We start from the raw sequence: 20,768 nt of genomic DNA on the forward strand, positions 1-20,768 counted from the left end.
TCCGAAGGTGCCTTTATTCTAAATTTGAGCTCTAAAATATAATTTATAGAGATTTCTTCCTTGACTACATTGTTTTTGGAACGAAGTTCCTTACGGCAGGCTTGGAGGAAATAGGAATTTTGCTGTGCGACCGAACTGAAAAAAATGTGATAGTAAAAACCGTAAGAAAAAGTCCGTGGAAGAAGGCCTTGTTTTCCGTAAAGCGATATTTCAGCGCGCGATTTTTTTCTCGTAATTCTTTTTTTTTATTTTTTATATGGAACTTCATTCCTATCCCGTATCCCACGACACCACACATTATTCATTTATATGCAAAGCTACTTTTTTTTTAGGAGTTTCTTGGATTTTTTCATCATCATTCATGATTTAATTACCTTGAATACTAAAACTTTTTTGTAACATTTTTGACTGTGAATTATTATTTGTTTTGTGATTCATCACTCACACAAATGAGGCTTAAAAAATAAAGAATCGTGGTGTAGTATTTTCGTGGCAGAATATATATATATATGGACTTGTCTGAAATAAAATAAATCATTCATTCATTTATTTAATTGAGGTTCTACTAGTCAAAAAACAATATATACCTACGCGCAAATGTTAGTTGTGACGCGACGGCTCGTGTAAGAATTAGGAGTGGGTAATATCGGTTTTGCTGCGTATCGAATCGTATCTATATATCGAGTATCAATATCGGATATTGAATCTATATATTTACTTAATATCTTTTTTCATATAGAAAAGTTTTTATTAAAATTAAAATAAGATTTGACCTAAAGGTCTTAGTTACCAGGTCATAAAATCCCTTAAAAAAATAAAGGCTCGTAGCCATAGATTATTATACACTTATTTTATTGAGTAAATAAATTAAAGCTGTGGCTCAAAGTAAATGATTGTGTGTAGGTATTTAGATTTAAATTTCATTCTGTGAGACTGTAAGAAGATATCTGCTGATCAGTGCTATGTGGTTATGTTTTGGTAATAGAAAATAGTTGGATTTTCAACCATGGTACCTGTAGCTATAGAAGGTTGTACTCAAGGTGCCGAGGGTGGCGGAGCTCGAGTTGGCTCCATTTCTCTTGCTATGTTAATAGATTTCATCGTTCAAAGAACTTACGATGAACTTACTGTGCTGGCAGAACTGTAAGTTACTATTCATGCACTAAAAAATCCTGAATGTAAATAAACAATACCATAATATAAATAATGTTTTAGGTTGCCTCGAAAAACGGATATGGAACGTAAAATTGAAATTTATAAATTTAGTGCAAGAACGCGTCAATTATTTGTACGTTTACTTGCTTTAGTAAAATGGGCAAGCAGTGCAACAAAAGTGGACAGGTCGGCTCATATTATGGCCTTCTTGGACAAACAAGCAATGTTGTTTATTGAAACGGCTGATGTTTTGGCAAGAGTGGCTAGAGAAACTCTAGTTCACGCTAGGTATGTATTAAACTACTGTAATAAAATAGGGTCTTATATGTAATATGAGATGTATGTGACCCTAAGGCATGGGTTTTGCTTATGTTAGTGTATGTATTTCCTATACACCTAACTTGTCCTTAAACCCTATCTTAAGCACTGGTGGAATGGATTTTTGTGAACCCACATAGGCAGCATTGCTGTACTCTTTGTCTGCCTAGAAGCAATCTCCCTAATGTATTATAATTTAAAGGGTGGGATAATCAAATTAGTCAGTAGCTATCAGTATTACAATATTCTTATATTTTCTGTGATTGGCCTGTGAGCCTAGACAATATTCAGTAACTGTCACACATTTGAGCTCACAAGATTTTTTGTGAAAGTGCAAAATATTTTTAAGTCTGTTACTTATGAATTATATAATGAACCTTGTATTAACTAGTTTTAAATTAACAATAACAAGTCAATTACTGAATTTGAATTAATATATTATTATTAGGACCTTGAATAAGCTGTTTCTTTTTCAAAATTATAGTTTTATTTAAATTATGAGGAACAAAAACATTTTATTTAAAGTATTGCCTATCTCTAGCCAATCCAATCGCAAGGCCAACTTTCCCATCTTTCTAGCAGTATATGAAGTTCATGTGGGAAAACAATATGCCTTTTGAGGCTATCTAAGAATCGATCCATTTCTTAGATTCTTCATACGAATGTAAGCGCTGGTCAGATAAGCCATAGAACAGAATAGGTGAAAATCAGAAGGTTCTATGTCAGGTGAATACGGCGGGTGGGGTAGAAGTTCCCATTGAACTTGTTGAACTTCTAAATCATTCTAAAATCTTTTAAATATTTTGAGACAGTTGACTTATCTACTTGTAATGTTTTTTCAAGTTCTGCTAATGTTTAACAACGGTCTTGATCAAGTAATTCCTCAAACTTTTCGTTTTTGAATTTTTTTGCTGCGTCAGATTGCTCTTTATCCTCAAGTTTGAAGCATCAAAACTCTGCATGTCGTATCTGACAAAGCATTGTCACCATAAGTCTCAACAAGAATTCTATGTGCTTCAGATTTCAACTGCCATCTTTAAAGAAACAGGGATAACTTATTCAAGGTCCTAATAATTTATTTATTATTTATTAAGCTTAAACTAAATACAAAAATTGATATAATAATATTAGTACACAAAGTAATTGAAGGTTTATGATTTCTAACTCTTTTTCCATGGATGAATTCTGAGAAATCCTGAGAAACCTTTTCTTCTTGCATATATGATTAAAATTCAAAATTGTAATATCCTATTATGATTTCCTTAAGTGTATAACCAACAGCTGAAAAACAAACAAATAGGCTTTCTTGTTGTGATTACTTTCTTTTTTAACCATCTATAGTCTCCCAAATAATTTATAAATATTCAGGCTACCAACATTCCATATGGCGGCAGCTGTTGAAGTGCTCACTCTGGGTACATACAGCCGACTACCAGCTGTAATTCGTGAGCGTTTAGTACCGCCTCCCTCATTGACTGCCGGAGAACGCAGATCTACACTTCGTGCTCTAGCTCACATTGTCCGACAGAGGCTCACTACTGCATCGCTACCCAGTGATGTGAGAAATTTAAAGGTAATAATATTTTAAAATCAACACATTATTTGTCTGCCCTTTCTTAGACTATTGTTTTTTATTTTAGGTTGAGAATGGCAGAGCCACATTTACGGTAGGCCAGGATTTTAGTGTATCTCTCACAGTAATGGGAGATGCACCTAACCTACCATGGCGTTTATTGGATATTGCTATTCTCATCCAGGATAACGAAACAGGAGGTAATTAATAAAATCAACAGATTATAACATTTGTGACATAACTATGTATCATAAAGCATATGTATAACTGAATTATATTTTTAACAGAGGGTAAGCCGTTAGTGCACAGTTCTCAACTTGCATGGCTTCGTGGAGTAGCTCAAGCAAGATTAGCAGCTGCTGGGCTAAGTGGCGCGCTCACCTCGTTACGTTTCTTTTGTCGATCATTGTCACTAGAATTACTATATACGCAGACATTAAGGCTATGTAGAGATAGATTATCCCGACATCTTCAAGTTGACAAATATATTCCGGGACAAAAGTTGCAGGTGTCATATTGGAAGTAAGTAATTTAATAAATATAAATTTCTTTTTAATGTGTTTACATTAAATAAACTAAGAAGATCATTTATATAATACAGAGAACTAGGCTGTGAATTGGGGTATCGACTGGTCATCGGAGCTGAGGCTGATCAGCTGTGTGTATGGCATGTTCCGGCACTAGCAGGCGGTGAACGCGTAGCGACAGCGCTCACTCCGCACGCGCCTTCAATGGAGCGTCTACTTGCTCACACAGTCCATCAGCGCTCTAGGCAACGACTCAATGATCTAAAAGTTCTGCTTAATGATATGGGGGTTAGTGATGATTCCATTTAAATTATCAAAACTTTGCTTTCACTAGATAACAATGTAGTGAATATTGTGATCTAGATAATATTGTGCCATAAATCATCATTCATCATTATCCTGCCCTTTTCCCAGTCACCTGGGGTCGGCGCAACATGTTTTCTCCTTCCATACTCTTCTATCATATACCATTTCTTCGCTCACTCCCCTCCTACCCATATCGTCTTTCACACAATCCATCCATTTCTTCTTAGGTCTACCTCTTCCTCTAAATCCTTCCACATTCATAGTTAACACTCTCTTAACAACCTCATTTTCATTTCGTCTCATCACATGTCCATACCATCCCAAACGTGCACTCCTCAGCTTCTCTGTCACAGGTGCCACTTTCAGACTTCCTCTAACATATTCATTCCGTATTCTATCCATTCTCGTTACTCCACACATCCATCGCAACATTCGCATCTCTGCTGCATGCAATCGCCTTTCATCCGCCACTTTCGTTGTCCAACAAGCTGATCCATACAAGACGGCAGGCCTTATTAAGGTCTTATATATCTTCCCTTTTAGGGGAAGAGGGATGTGCGAGTCACATATAGTGCCCGTGACCTGCCGCCATTTCATCCATCCTGCGTCAATTCTGTGCCTCACAGTACGATCCAGTTCACCGTCGCTTTGGATAACAGACCCTAGGTATCGGAAGTCTTGACATACTGGCAAAGGTGTTCCGTCGAGGGAAATGGGTGTAAAATTGGAGAGACCGCCAAAATCACAGAACAGATGTTCCGTTTTCGATCTGCTGATTTTTAGGCCAACACTCTCCAACTTGCATCGCCATTTCTCCAGTATGTTTTGGACCTCGAGCCCGTTTTCTCCGACGAGCACTATGTCATCGGCAAACAGCATACACCAAGGGGGCTCTTCCTGTATCTCCGATGTCAAGGCATCCATCACAAGCAGGAAGAGATAGGGACTTAGTGCAGACCCTTGGTGTAAGCCCACTGCCACACTGAACTCGTCGGAATTCCCCGCGGCGGTTCGTACATACGTCCTGGCTCGACTGTACATGGCACAGATTAACCTCACATAATATTGTGCCATAAATAATATTATTATATATTTAATTAAAATATACTATGTAATTTAAGATTATGTATTTAATTAACAAAGAAAATCATATGATTGTAATAAGAAAACTCTGACATCTTTTTGTGAAGGAACTGTTTAATTTTCAAACCTCATTTTTATTCATCATTGGATAAACACACTGTGATATCATAAATTAGAAACGATACTATGTAAGAAGTGTTTTTTATGGCTTAGATGTGTGGACGAGCTCACAGCCCACCTGGTGTTAAGTGGTTACTGGAGCCCATAGACATCTACAACATAAATGCGCCACCCACCTTGAGATATAAGTTCTAAGATCTCAGTATAGTTACAAAGCCTGCCCCACCCTTCAAACCGAAACGCATTAGTGCTTCACGGCAGATATAGGCAGGGTGGTGGTACCTACCCGCGCGGACTCACAAGAGGTCCTACCACCAGTTAGAAGTAGGAATATAGAAATACAGTAAGAAGATTGATTTCCATCGGATTTAGGTGGAGTGCAGCGTGGGCGGCTGGCCGTGCGTGCTGGCGTGCTCGGTGGTGTCGCCGTGTCTGCGCGCGGAGCAGCTGCTGGTGTCGGTGGGCGCGCACGGCGGCCGGCTGCGGGCTCGCGTGCCCGCCTACCCCGCCACGCCGCGCATGCCCGACCTCGCTGCCGCACTCGCTAGATCCGATCTCAACCAGATCAAACTGCACCTCACGCATCTTCGGTAAGCCTTACAGTTTCTGATTGCTGCTCCGCAATAAACAGAACACAAATATGTATGTTCAATGAATTCTCAACCTTTGTTGAGTCACCATACTCTCTTTTTCTCCACCTTATCCCACTAGGTGGGGTCGGCACAGCTAATTTTTCTCTTCCATTCTCTTCTATCAGCCATCATCTCAACACTCACTCCTCTCTGTCCTGTCGTCATTCACACACTCCATCCATGTCTTCGGTCGACCTCTTCCCCCCTACCTTGCACTACCATTTCCATACATCTCCTTGTTGAGTCACCATACTGAACTCGTACAATACGACTTACAATAGGATACAAGTGATTCAAAACTAATTTGAATGGATTTACTTTTTCCCCTTTAAGATACGTTTGATGATTATGTATTAGAACGAAGTCTTATTGTTTCATAGATTTTGGCTTGTTGCGCGACGCTGTGAGAAAACCCTTCAGCATCTACCCGCCAGTGTCTGTGAGCATCTACCGTTCCTCCACGGACCGGATCACCCACTGAATCAATTGTCGTCAGACCGACTTTATGTGACGCTTCATCGTCACACAGATCACATTCTGGTTTGTATTCGTTCTATTTCATTCATTTTACATTATTGTATTAAATTATTGGGTACTCGAAAAATAGGTACACTTTATTGCGAGTGAGCGAGTCCACGGCCCATCACAGCGTTGCAACTTTGAGGTATGAGGTCTACGTTCCTATTATATAGCATAACGGCAGAGAAATGGCTTGTTGATTGTGGTACTTACCCGTGCAGACTTAGACTTACAAGACCCCAACTGTCCGTAATTATGTAAGTTATAATATTTACGTGTTTTATTTAATGTAAAAATATTGTCTAAGAAAAACCAATTGAATACTCATCAGATTCATATAGTAAGTGTCAAATTTTTAACCCAGGTCGTTTTTTGTAATATTTTTTAATATCTTTTCTTTGAACAAGCTTTCGACAGTGAATAAAAAAAAACACTGATCATTCTTAGATTAACGCTGACAGATTTATCTATGACATTACTTCACGATTGGTGTTGATTTAGAAAATATAAATAATTTAAATTTAAAAATACGTATTAGACTTGATTGAGTTCTGATCTGAATTGTAAACTATGTATTGAAATCGCGAGTATTTAATTCACTAATACCCCCAATATACTTAGAGACACATCTAATGACGTTGTTGTAACTATACTGAGACCTTAGAACTTATATCTCAAGGTGGGTGGCGTATTTGCATTGTTAATGTCTATGGGTTCCAGTAACCACTTCACAACAGGTGGGCTGCGAGCTCGTCGCTAAGCAATAAAAAAAAATTTGTCGACATTGAAATAGATAGTGGAAATGAAAGAAGTAGCAGCGGGCAGCACGGCCACCACGAGCAACAGCTCCAACAGCGGCAGCGCCTGCTCCGTCGCGCTGTCCTTCCATCTCGCCGGAGCCAGGAGATGTACGCCTGAAGAATGCGAGGAGGAGGTACTAAGAATCGGTCTTGTATATTCAATACTTATAACATAAATGAAAGGCGATTGCGTGCAGCAGAGATGCGAATGTTGCGATGGATGTGTGGAGTAACAAGAATGGATAGTAGAATACGGAATGAATATGTTAGAGGAAGTCTGAAAGTGGCACCTGTGACAGAGAAGTGGAGAAGTGCGCGTTTGGAATGGTATGGACATGTAATGAGACGAAATGAAAACGAGGTTGGTAAGAAAATGTTAACTTTGAATGTGGAAGGATATAGAGGAAGGGGTAGACCTAAGAAGAAATGGATAGATTGCGTGAAAGACGATATGGGCAAGAGGAGAGTGAGCGAAGAAATGGAATATGATAGAAGGGTATGGAAGGAGAAAACATGTTGCGCCGAAACCAGGTGACTGGGAGAAAGGCAGGATAATGATGACTTACAACATACATCCACAGAAAGTAAATTTATGAAACTAAGGACCGGTCCTAAACATAGAATTTCCAAGACAAAGTCAACATAAAACTTGTTAGTTATCATCATGTATTTTTCTGATGATTGTATTCAATACCAGACGCCATCGCCGGCTAATAACAACCAGCCCCCGCCAACTGCAGCGCGGGCCTTCCTGAAGCTGCACTCGCTGGTTGAACTCGATACTTTCACACTTACTCACGGACCCTTTACGCCTTTGGATACTCCAGGTATTTTTATGGTCTTTTTAACCTTTTGTCGTGAAATTTTATGTCCAATTATAACATAATAGCAGTGATCGAATAGAAGACATATATTATCTAATTGTTCATCTATCATGCGCACGGAATGTGTTTTTTTTTCAAAGAGATGACGTCTTTACCTTTTTTAATTACATGAAAAAAAAAAGTCTTTCTTTAAGAATAAATTTTACTCAAATTCAATTTATCGAGAGTCTAGCGGCCCGCCCCGACTTCGCTTGAGAAGTAGCGCACGCGATGTAAAGGATTTTAGGTATTTTTTTACATATTGGGTTACATTATTGGAGTTTCAGTAAGGATCCCTAACTTTTTTGAAAATATAATAAATATAGCCTATGTCACCCAGGGATAGCGTAGCTTTCCAACAGTGAAAGAATTTTTTAAATCGGTTCAGTAGTTTCGGAGCTTATTCAATACAAACAAACAAACAAATCTTTCCTCTTTATAATATTAGTATAGATTATAATATTAGTATAGAAAATTGTTGACATTATAGCCATGATTAATTCAAAATTCTGTTTTGATCAAGGTATGCAGCCGGGTAAGAGGAAGTTATCGTCTCCGAACGCCCGGTCGGTGCGCGTCCGTCAGCCGGCGTACTTCTTGCCGGAGCTCGCACACGTGGTGGCGGCCGCCGACGAACGCGTTCCGTTCGTGAACCTCGCCCAAGAAGTACGTTTTCATATTAATCAATACTAGTGATCTTCCGGTACTCGAAATTCGACTATCTATCTGTCTATCTATCTATCTATCCATCTATCTATATATATAAAAATGAATTGCTGTTCGTTAGTCTCGCTAAAACTCGAGAACGGCTGGACCGATTTGGCTAATTTTGATCTTGAATTATTTATGGAAGTCCAGAGAAGGTTTAAAAGGTAGATAAATATGAAAATTCTCGGAATTAAATAAAAGTAACAATTTTGTTTTCCCTGTGATGTGTCCCCCGTCGGACGGATTCCTTTTGTTTGTTTTAAGTTCATTTTGTTCAAAAGTTTAGGTCTTTTATTTAATTAATTAAAATTATAAGTTCGTACACTATTATGATTCTATTCTCAAATACTATTTATTATACTTCTATAATCACAGATTTCGCTAAGACTACACTTTAGAGAAATGTTAATAAAGACAAGCAATATTTAATCTATTCCCAATTTGACCATAGACTATAAGCAATAAGAAAACTTTGACAATAAACAAAAACGTTTAAGTGCGTATGTATCAAATACATGGTAGCGTGCGTAATGCTTTTTTGATGGATTTAATGTGTGTTTGTATGTATGCATATATTTTTTATGCATAATTTAATAAAATATTTACATTCTGCACTCCTTCTATATACTCTGTATAAGTGTGGGAAACTTCACAAACTACACCTCCACCCGCGCAATTTTCGTTAAAAGGCGGTACAAAGATTTTGCTTCACGTATTGATATAGGTATAGATTCTTATGACACCGAAACCGTCATTTATTAAACCTAATGTTTTGGTTAATAGCCGTTGGTTAATAGACACGATTATGTAAGATATTCGAATATAAATCCGGTCCACGCCAAGTACACATTGATGAGTGTGTGACAACAGTTGTCGAGCCGCGGCGTGAGTCACGGCGGGGTGCAGGGCGAGTGGAGCGGCTCGGCGCTGGGCATGCGGCTGGTGTCGCTGCCGCTGCCGGAGGGCGCGTCCGTGGCAGCCGGCTCGGCCCTGCGCGCGCGCCTGCTGGCCACCACCGTGCGCCTCACCACCAAGAACCAGGCGCGGGTTTGGACGGCCGAGATCGTATTCCACGGCTCGCCTCTTCGCACGCCCAACCCTAAAGAACAAGGTCAGTTTCCTAATTACAATATGTGCCACTTATATTAGTTTAGGAGTTATTTTGGTAGTGTTCAATAATGGTTCAGAGCGTTATCGGGAGTGAGATAATTAAATAACACAACTGGTTAATCGGAGCGTTTATTCGCGACTAAACTTAAAAAGTAAAAAGCAACGGAGCTTGCGGGCGCAGCCGCATGTTATGACTGCGAATAATTTTGTTTACATAACAAACTGTACCCCTACAGTAACCCTCTCCTAAAAAAAAAGCTTACAAAAAACAAAATATAAGAAGTTATCATATCAACTTAGGTAATATTACAAAAAATAACATAAAACTACGAATAATTTGGTTTAGATAACAAACTGTGTCTCTACATTAGAAATCATACTAATAATGTCTTATACTGGTGGTAGGACCTCTTGTGAATCCGCACTGGTAGATTCCACCACTCTGCCTATTTCTACCGTGAAGCAGTAATGCGTTTCGGTTTGAAGGTTGGGGCAGCCGTTGTAACTATACTGAGACCTTAGAACTCATATCTCAAGGTGGGCGGCGGCATTTACGTTGTAGGTGTCTATAGGCTTTGGTAACCACTTAACACCAGGTGGGCTGTGAGCTCGTCCACCCATCTATGCAACAAAAAAAAAATGTTATATATTTGATTCTAATACAATAATCATATGCATATATCAAGTTATTATACTAAAAAATTAATAGTATAAAATATAACCGAGTAGAGTCAGAAATCCTTGTATTCAAAGAGAAGAATACTATTAGTCCAAAATGGAGTTTTCAGTTTTTTAGTTTAGAGCGCGTTTATGTCACACACATCACTGTGTTAATTAAATTGTAGACGGTATAATGATGAATTTTAAAAAACACATTTGAATTAACAAAACCGGTAAAATGAATTTATAAATGGTACAGGAGAAAGACGGTGTGTGTACCTGCAGTACGAGCTGGGCACGGACGCGGGCCGCACCGCGGAGGCCTTCCTCGCCGACTGGGCCGCCATCGTGCACCTGCACACGCTGCTGCACGACTTCATGTTGCGGCCGGCTCAAGGTACTTTTAATGTTGTTTTTAACTTTTGATTTTATTACACGATTCTATCTCTTTGTAATGTTGTATCCTGGCAGGGTCGCCATGTAATGTTGTACTTTGGGAGCTGTTAAAGGAAAACGTCTTCTTGCGTGTATTCCATGTTTAATTATCATCTTAATCCTAGTTTACAATTATGAAGAAGCCTATGTTTCTGGGTGGTCCGCCTTATTAGGGGGACATACGAGATAACACCTATTAATTATGTTATACACTAAATGCTATGCTAATACTATGCTATGCTATGCTATAATATATAAGTATACACACTTCATCTTCACCGTGGAAGTCAATCGTGAACATTTGTTGAGTACGTATTTCATTCGAACACCGGTGCATCGCTACATACGAACGCACCGGACGTCTAATCCTTTAGGCCACGACGACTTCAAAGTACTGCACTAGGATCATTGGTCACAGACATTCCTTCACTATTCCTGTAGATATGCACGTATGTTCTGTTTTCAAATAGTCTACAAATTCTACTTTTATTGTCTTTTTAAATTTTAATGTTAAACTAGTGGATTAGTACATACTTAGTATCAGTTATCGTATTAAAAAATTTGATGCAGTATAATGTTATGTCATGTGCAGCAGCATATTATTATGCTGTGTGTAATAGCAATAAACGTATTAAAAAACTTCACTTTGTAAACATGAATAATTCCCTCTAATTTCAACTATCACTATTCATAATAAAATAAATTTATAGGAAACTAGCAGTACTCGCCCGCTTCGCTGGACATTTAAAATTAGCATTATTATTTAATGTCATTATTATTAGGGATTCCAACACTCATATTAATATTAGCCTATCCATTAAGTACATGTATTTTCTACATGGATACCAAGTTTCAAGTCAATCGGATGCATGGTTCAGTAGTTATAACGGAACAACCGTAAAAACCACAGCAGATTTATATATTAGTATAGATACGATTGTAACCCTTTTAACGCGATCTTAAACTCATAGAGACAAGATAACAGATATATGGTTTTTGCAGAGCGCGAGAGCCTGTGGCAGGGCGTGTTCATTCGCTCGTACACGTACCGCTCGCTCGTGGTGGGGTTCGGTGCGGGCACGCGCGCCACCGCCGTGCTGCAGTGGAGCGCCGCCGCCCAGCGCTACACCGTCGCCACGCCCGCGCACCAGCCCGCCGCCAACGCGCACCATCTGCTGCACCATCACCTCGACCAGTACATAAACACGTCAGTATCGACTAATGATACGGTACTGCCAATGATTCCAAACATTTCTAGATTGAATACAATTCCATAAAATGTTGTCCAAAGTACTAAGTACTTTATTTTAAAATGTAATATTTTAAAAAATATATATTGCTCGTTAGCTATTTGTTTTGAGTTTTGTATGGCACTCAAATGAGTGATTTTTTTAAACCTGAAGCTAATTATTCTTTTTCAACCTTAATTTTGCATAATATGATACGAGGGCATTCCTACTCCCATTTATAAACAGAATAGGTTCATATAATGACTTTTGTCATTATCAATATCATACATATGAGAGGTTACGGAACCGTTCACATTTTAATTATAATATTTGTTTTTCAATAAATTGTAATTTGTGCAGTCACAAGGACCTGATGTCCCTCGGCGTGGTGCTGCGCGAGACGTACGCGCCGCTGCTGGCGCTGAGCCGCCTCCCCACGCTGCCACAGCTCGGACTGCACCACGTCCGCACACAGATGCCGACACCTACCTTCACTTTGCTCGCTCATTCCTGGAGAAAGGTACTGTATTCCACAACGTCTTTCATGGATGCCTGCTCTAGCTAGGGCTAGTGTCAGCATCGTCGGCAGGTTAGAGCCCCATGAACTTACCTACTCGTTCTGTAAATCAAGTATAGCCCCTAGAGGTTACTAGAATAGGTAGGAAAAAAAAAGAAAAAAAAGCACGCTTGTTGCGTTGTGGTAAATGAGAGTGGACTGTATTTATTGGTTTTTATATCTTTATTAGTCCTTATGTGACAAATTAAAGATATATGAATATATGAAATCGATGCATCGCCCTTGGCGGCTGGAATTGAAAGGGGAATAGTGTCAAAGCGGACGTCGCTAGTTGACACTTTTGACGTTCCGAGTTCAAACAACGCCTGTATTTAGAATTGGACTTTTTGAAAATATATTAATATAAGTGTTAAGTATTCAAATGTATGCTAACTATTATATTCATATTAGAATTTAGATGAAACGTTAGTGACATACTATGGGTGCGACATTCGCACGGTATATTGGTATCGACTGGTGCGACAATTCCTAGTGCTCAAACCTTAGAACAGAACAGCAAATTTATAATCTAATAAATAAATCTAACACGTATTCACAAACGAATTAGATCGTGAAAAAAATGAAACCTACAGTATTAGTAGTTTTCATGTCTAGTGTCACTTGCTAATTTTCAATCTAATTATTACCAATTCAAGTACCACTGGTAGGGCATATTACAAGACCATAGCATAGCTGATATGCAAGTTTGAACCTCGGTATAGTCACACGATACGACACCGGACATATACCCGTTAAGTCATAAACGCTTCTAAATATGTCTATGTTAAATCTTAAATTTTTTAAATTCTATTTTGATATTATTTTATTTTATTTATTTCGTATTATTTCGTCGGTAACGATGAAAACTAGAAAGTATTCAAAACATTCGAAATATTACATTGTCTAGGAAAATAGAAATTAATTCGTAATAGTAGTTTTAATTATTATGCTCTATTTTAAAATTAAACAATTTATATTTTTAATATTTTATATGCATGATGATAAAAATGAACTTTCCTTTTATTAGATTCGCGTGATATATGCCGGAGCGTATTCAATTGAAGTGGGTATTAGAGGGGGAGGAATTGTCACTATTCGAGACGGATCATACTCGAAGTTCGATCGTGCGCCCATCGTGGACGAGTTTGCTCCCGCACAAGGACTGAAGGTAAACACGCAGCATGTCAACTGTTGAGCTTGCACGAGATAATATTGATTAGAATTTAATTAATTAAAGAATTTGTTTTATTATTATTAGATTTTTTGTTTTTTATTATTATTGTTGCTTTTGTTTTATTCCGAGATTGTAGTTCTTATTTTTATTTAATTCTGGTATACTATATGAAATATTAATGAATGTAATATGGATGCAAAATCTGAAGTAAATGAAATAAATAAATAAAATTAAGAACGTTTTTCCTGTTTTACAGACATTCTTATCGAGATACGTCGACGACAGCTTAAGCGCGCGCTTAGTGGCAGAAGATGATAATCCACCTTCACCTATGTCGCCAATGCCACCTGGTGAGATTTACAATCCTCTTATAGTACAGTGATTTAAAGTGATGCTGAGAATTCGAATGCCTGTTAATGGAATAACAGAGAACCGGCCCTTAAGAAATAAAATTTTAATACTCATACCAACTTTAATACATGTGACGTCATGTATGCCTAAAATAAACGACGACACCATCATTCTACACTAACATACGACGATTAACCTTTTACTAAGTTAGTAGTAGTAGTTAGTAGTAGTAAGTACTTGTTAGAGATATATTTTAGTAGTAATAAATAGTGAAAAGATAGTAGACTAAGTTTGTAAACGAATACTTTGTGTGCAGGTGGTCTACGTTTCCCTGCGCCTCTGACTCCACCACAGCCACACACACCACACTCTGCGCCGGTAACGCCGCACCCTGCCTCGCCCGCTCATCAGGTAACACACAGCTGCGAAGATAGTACCTTGATTTTCACTCGCTCGCAATGTTAAACACTCGTTTCCAGCAATCTGGTTTTAAATTAAGCGTTTTCATTCAGTGATTAGCATTTTTAAACTTCATTGATTGTTTTTCTTATATTATGGATTCAGCGTTGCAGCAAATTATTTTGTACATAACTAACCAAGAAAATTCTTCGATTAAAGTTCTAATACAACAACGGTATTATTGTTAATAAGCTTTCTTATTTGTTTCATATATTGTAGATGGGTGGAGGGTCCTTCAACCTGACATCTCCCCCGGGCGGCGGCGGCGGCGGTGTGGGCGCGTCTCCTGCATCCCCCATGGCGCCGTCACCGCACGCCGCCCCCGCCGCCTCCCCGCACCCGCCGCCCACGTCGCCTTTCACCGCATGGCCTGCTTCGCCCTCGCTGCCGCGGCCTTCACCCGGGCACCATCCTTCGCCCAGGCACCACATCGATCACAAAGGTTTCGATTAAGCCAATAACATAAATCTTTGGAAATATATTTATATTTTAACGAGCTTTTCTTATTGCAAATTTCATTGACTTGAGCAAAATGTTTGAAAACCGAAAGAATATATCGCACATACGGTGCGATAATATCTCTTATGCAAATTATGTAATTTTTCAGGAGAAACGTTGGAAAATTAGACATCTTATTACATATAGTTCTGCTACACTAGAGAAATAAAAACGATAATACATATTTTTAAATTTAAATTTTTTAGTTTACTGCAACCTAAATTTCATCAGTAAAAGCAAACGTCTCACTGATATCTATTAAAAATGTATTTTCTCTTACTCAGTTCAGTTTTAACAAAAATTGCATAAGTCACTTTATAGCACCGTATGTGCGATATAATTATTTTATTGGAAAATTATATTCTCCAATTTTAACTATAATTGTAAAATACTACAAATTAAGAAGGATTAAAATAAATAACTCCATTAAAAATATGCAGAACAGTATACCTAGCATAAGATTGGCGTATGACAGGTCCCCAGGCCAGTTCGTCGACGAGCAGTCGCAGCGGAGGTCGTGCTTGGGGCGGCGGCGCGGCCACCCCGCTGGCGGTGAGCAAGCTGGAGGCGCTGTGCACGCCGTGCGAGCCTCCCCCCGGCGCCCCGCCCGGCCCCGCGCTCGCCCCGCTGCAGCGCTTCCTTGCCTGCGTCTACATGAAACGGACCTTGCAACGATTCGTAAACGTTGAGGAATTTGTCAATGTATGAAAACGGTCCTATTTATTTTAATCGAAAATAACTTTTACTATGTACAATATAATAGGCGACCGTAATAGACACGCTATTGACAATTTAAACAGGTCATTTGTTTACAAGACCGTTTCGATATAAGTTTCTTGTTTATTTATTGCCCTTGTAGGCACACGAGCATACGGGCTACCTGATGGTGAGTGGTTAACGTCGTCCATGTATAATCCTAAAGCCATGGGACGAGATGACAAAACTCTGCCAGTGCCATTCCATTTCACACTCTTGTATTGTGGTTTTTCTTTGATTCACATGCATGCACAGTACCATATCATTCAGAAAGGTGTAGCATTTGACGATTATTTAAAACAGTGATTGCATATAATGATTATTGCTTATTGTGTATAGTTGACATTGGTCTCTGTGGACGCGACTAGCCTGACGTTCCGCAGCGACGCCGCGGGACTGTGTGCGCGCGTCGCTCTGCACCCGCAACACATGCAGTCCTTGCACTTGCACCTCACGCCGCTGCCAGAGAGCAAGGAGATATGGTCGCCCGATGACCTGCAGGTGTGCAGATACCCTAAACTTATTTAGTTCTACGTTCTCAACTTTTGGAAACACAAGACCGCGAGGTACGACCTCCTTTCTGCTACAAAGCAGTAAAGGCAGTGAGTATCCGTTGCAAGTCTACGTCATTTAAAAATAAAAGACTAATAGTCGTCGTGGCCTAATGTATAAGACTTTCCGGTGCATTCCTGTTGCACTGGTGTTCGAATATCAGGCGGGTACCAATTTTTCTAATGAAAGGTACATAACAAATGTTCACGATTGACTTCCACGGTGAAGGAAAAACATCGTGTAATAAAAATAAAACCCGCAAAATTATAATTGGCGTAATTACTTGTGGTAGGACCTGTGAGTCCGCGCGTGGGGTAGGGTAGCCGTTGTAACTATTCTTGATGTAGATCTTGTAGATGTCTATGGGCTCCAGTAACCACTTAACACCAGGTGGGCTGTGAGCTCGTCCAACCATTTAGCAATAAAAAAATAAAAAAAAATAACACCACCTATCGATTTATTTTAACACACAACGAATGAGGTGTCTCAAACATTTGCAAAATTCAATATTTTATTATGTAGGTAATAGGAGAAAATGTTTCCTATTTAAATTTAATTGTATTTCATCATGAGATCTGATGTTAATGATCTGACGATATCGATACAGGTCATAGAAAAATTCTTCGAGGTTCGCGTGGCGATAGCTCCGTACCGTCCCACCGCCCTGCAGGGGTGGGTGCGGTGGTGGGGCGCGCCGGCCGCGGCGCTGACGTCGCTGGTGGCGGTGATGCGCGCGGAGCTGGCGCCGCAGGTCCCGGCGCTGTGGGCGCTGCAGTGGGCGCTGCGCATCCCGCCCGCCGCGCCGCCCATCGTGCCCGCCGGACAACCGGCAGTCTTACTAGCAAAAAACAAAATATTATTCTTCGTAAGAACCAAACTCATTAATATATATTCTGTTATATCAAATTGTACAATATACGACAAATAAGATTATTTCACAATGAAAGGTTTTTAAAAAAAAAATTTTATAATAATAAAAGGGACATTTAAGAAGCTCGCCGTTTCGTTGTTAGCTCTAGTAATTAGAATTAAATTATCAATGATGCTGTAAAAAATGCTTCGAAAAAATATCAATAAAATGATTATTGTATTATCATCGACGCTTGAAAAGTCCTAAATTCCAATTTAATAACCTGATATTTTGAAGTAGATGAAAAATCATGTTCAAAGATTCCCTTACACTCATACATAAAGACGAAGCTCTCGGCCGTAACAGTCATGCGAAATAATTATTATTATTGTACATAAAACCGTTTATTATATTTTATTAAAACCGTTTATTGGAAATACTTACACTGAGTTTCTAAAAGATATGAAACAAAATATTCAAATATAACTAAATTTTCTTCCAACATTTTTTTTATTCTCAGACTTTTTCAATATGCTGTACCATATACCGTCGTATTCAGTAGGGATGGCAGATAAACTCGATTTGCGAAGTAATCGTATGCTTGTATATCAGCATATATATCAGCAGCTTGTATATCGGTAGGCAGCGGTTTGGCTGTGCCCCTGGCATTGCTGAAGTCCATGGGCGACGGTACCACTCACCATCAGGTGGGCCATGGGCTCGGCTGCCTACAATGGCAATAAAAAAAAATATATATATATCAGAATGTGTATCCGACTCTACATTATTAATCATTAATAACTGTACACAGATATGTTTGACTCGAATGGACACCCAGCTGGTGCTTCCGCTCGTGTACGACATGCAGCTCAACGTCACGCAACTGGCCGACAAACAGAACGCGCAGCCGCACCTGATAGCGGTCAGCCTGCATCTGAAGCGGTTACTATTGCCTTTCTATTTCAATACATATTATATATAGATACTAACATTAATATTAGATTATGATACAATAAATAAATAAATATTTACTAACAATCACGCCACGTTAAGTGGTCCCGTGATAAGTTCGTAAAAAGATTTTTATTATACACATACATTTATTTAATATACATCCATAACCCTGGAAAGACATTTTATATTTATCACACAAATATTTTTCCTTGGCGGGATCCGAACCCGCGACCAACTTGTGTAGTGACCATGTCACACATCAGACAACACAACAACCTGGATACTTAAAGAGGTAAATCTGGACTGTCTTCACTCGACGCTGTGAGCTCCGTAAACCTATTAGTATCAGTCATGATTTTTTGTATGTATGTACCCATCTTTCATAACTGTCCAATAAATCACACAGCGCCACGATTGAATACCACCGCTCGCGGACATCAGTAATGTCAGGTAGAAGAGGAATGTCAAACCTTTGTAGGATCCGATTAATTTAGTCAAAGTTTTGAACAAAAACCATTTTAGACAATTCGAGCGAATGAAATCAAAAGTTCTTATGCACAGGTTCAACGAATTCAATCAATCCCATTCGGAGTGCACCCTGTGGCCGGCGGTGCGCGACCTCGTCACCAACTTCACGCTCCCGGCGGAGGCCGGCGCCGCGCCCCCGCCCCCCTAGCCGGCGCCCCCGCCCCCGCCCGCGCCCTCCTCGCGCCGCGCCACGAGATCCGAACCGCCCGCCGACCTCTGGCACTCACTCTTCTTGTAAACGAACTGCCGATCGTTGCTGGAAACCCTTCCGGAGTGATTTGTGTTGTGAGGTCTTGAGAGACGGACGCGCGGGACAGCGGGCACTCGCGAGCGCGTGTCGGTGCCGCGTGACATTTCAGTGTCTAGTGAACTGTGTTGAGCGAAGCGACAGAATAACAATGTGACCCTGGGATGCCTTATATTTGTAAATATTGTTATTTAAGTTACAAAAGTAAGCTACCCTTAAGATAATAATGTGGACTTGTATTATTTTTTCAAGTTTATTAAGTTATAATATACTATGCATAAATTATTTCGTCTGGTCGAAGCACGTAGCGCGTTCTTGCGGTTTTTTTTCTTTGGTCGTGTAGCTAATATGTTTTGTTGATTGTTATTGAAAATCTTGTAATTATGTAAATTATTAAAGAATAAAATCAAAATTTAACTAAAATAGATTTTGTTCTGCATTTTATTTTTAACCGTTGTTATTCTGGAATTAACTATTTTTTCTTTCATTTTACTATCATATTTCTAGAAAATTCAAATGCCAAACATCATTCTTCCCATGAAACTATTTGTAAGATTTCTTGCTGACCACTATCACGTCGCAATCGCGTACTCTGCAAACAAAATTATTTGGCTTTTGTTTTGTACTAAATGTATTCCCTTTCTAACATTAACTGAAATGAATCATTTTAAGAGCATTTTGAATGACAAATCAAAGAACCGTAATTTAAGCAAAATTCGTACCTAACGTGTTGCCGCGACGAATGTACCACAGTGGTATATTAAGCATAGATAATACACTTAATATGATACTAAGTGCGGAGGGTAGCTAGCGTGCAAGCGTAGTGTTTTCAGATATTACATAGTAATCTTAGAAATATTCAATAGTGTTTGTTAATAATGGATTGTTAAAAACCTATCTAAGTGTTGTGATAGTAGCCTGGGCGGCAATTGTGTTTAAGCCACTTGTTTGTAAGCTTGTGAGTAATGCATTCTCCTGGAGAAATTACGAAATATATTTATATCATGTTACAATAATCTGGAATAGAAAATAATACACATAACGTGATTATTAACCGCGAATTTGTATGACCTTATCTTTAATCAATTTGTTATTTTTGTAGTCTTCAGGAATACAGTTATTTATAGTTGTAAATTTTATTATTGTTAGGATGACTCTGTTATAACACGGCGATATGAATGCAGAGTTATAAATAAAACAAAGATGTCTGAATTTCGGAAGCTATAAATGTAAATAATATAATAAAATGATTTAAAATATATAAAGTATTTCATGTACTTAAAATAAACCATTTCCGGTTCATACCTACAGTGTTTTTCATTTGCATATAAGTAGGTATTTCTTTTTTTTGGTTACCTCCAAATGACTACCTTAATTAAAAAACCGTTGCTCAAGGAAAGATGCTGTGCATACACGTGCCAGGGCGATGTGTCCAATCTTGAAGGTAGTTATATATTTTTCCAATAAAATATGTAGCCAAGACGTGTTCACCAATAAAAACAAAAAGTCTATCATAATAAAAAGTTTAAAATGAAACCGATAGACCTCTTTATTCATGTAACTATCTGTGGAAGCCTGTACGAGCAGGGTTCCTCCAACCTTTGATAGGCAGCGGCTTGGCTTTGCCCCTGGCATTGCTGAAGTCCATGGGCGACGTAACCATTCACCATCAGGTAGGCCATATGCTCGTCTGCCTACAAGTGCAATAAAAAAAAACCTCAGGACAAAATATTTCATCGTTCATCCCCACCTGGTTGAAATTAATCAAGTGATAAAATCCTCTTCTGACAGTAGCCATCATAGAG

General features: G+C 38.9%; 2 protein-coding genes across 2 annotated transcripts in view; both read left to right on the forward strand.

Moving 5' to 3' along the window:
- The window catches only part of LOC101743353 (TAR DNA-binding protein 43), a 490,523-nt gene that overhangs the window by 195,361 nt on the left and 274,394 nt on the right, over positions 1-20,768 (forward strand). The gene's annotated exons all lie outside the window — the stretch shown is intronic.
- LOC101744980 (mediator of RNA polymerase II transcription subunit 14) lies at positions 814-20,267 on the forward strand. Its single transcript, XM_038016161.2, has 24 exons — positions 814-1,143; positions 1,216-1,443; positions 2,842-3,046; positions 3,114-3,246; positions 3,334-3,568; positions 3,648-3,861; positions 5,455-5,672; positions 6,095-6,254; positions 7,027-7,167; positions 7,731-7,860; positions 8,420-8,562; positions 9,475-9,715; positions 10,634-10,771; positions 11,812-12,016; positions 12,399-12,558; positions 13,622-13,762; positions 14,025-14,118; positions 14,436-14,530; positions 14,798-15,020; positions 15,552-15,778; positions 16,172-16,333; positions 16,992-17,249; positions 18,046-18,176; positions 18,750-20,267. Exons 1-24 carry the CDS (start codon positions 1,007-1,009, stop codon positions 18,862-18,864), a joined length of 4,134 nt encoding a protein of 1,377 aa, XP_037872089.1. The 5' UTR covers positions 814-1,006; the 3' UTR covers positions 18,865-20,267.

Source organism: Bombyx mori, chromosome 15 (genome assembly GCF_030269925.1).
Source record: "Bombyx mori chromosome 15, ASM3026992v2".
Classification (NCBI taxonomy): domain Eukaryota; kingdom Metazoa; phylum Arthropoda; class Insecta; order Lepidoptera; family Bombycidae; genus Bombyx; species Bombyx mori.

Bases quoted from the DNA above. Each gene is read 5' to 3' on its own strand.
- LOC101744980 (XM_038016161.2), top strand. From the start codon at position 1,007: ATGGTACCTGTAGCTATAGAAGGTTGTACTCAAGGTGCCGAGGGTGGC. The intron at 7,861-8,419 runs GTATTTTTATGG...GTTTTGATCAAG, and splicing joins TACGCCTTTGGATACTCCAG to GTATGCAGCCGGGTAAGAGG. The intron at 9,716-10,633 runs GTCAGTTTCCTA...TAAATGGTACAG, and splicing joins GCCCAACCCTAAAGAACAAG to GAGAAAGACGGTGTGTGTAC.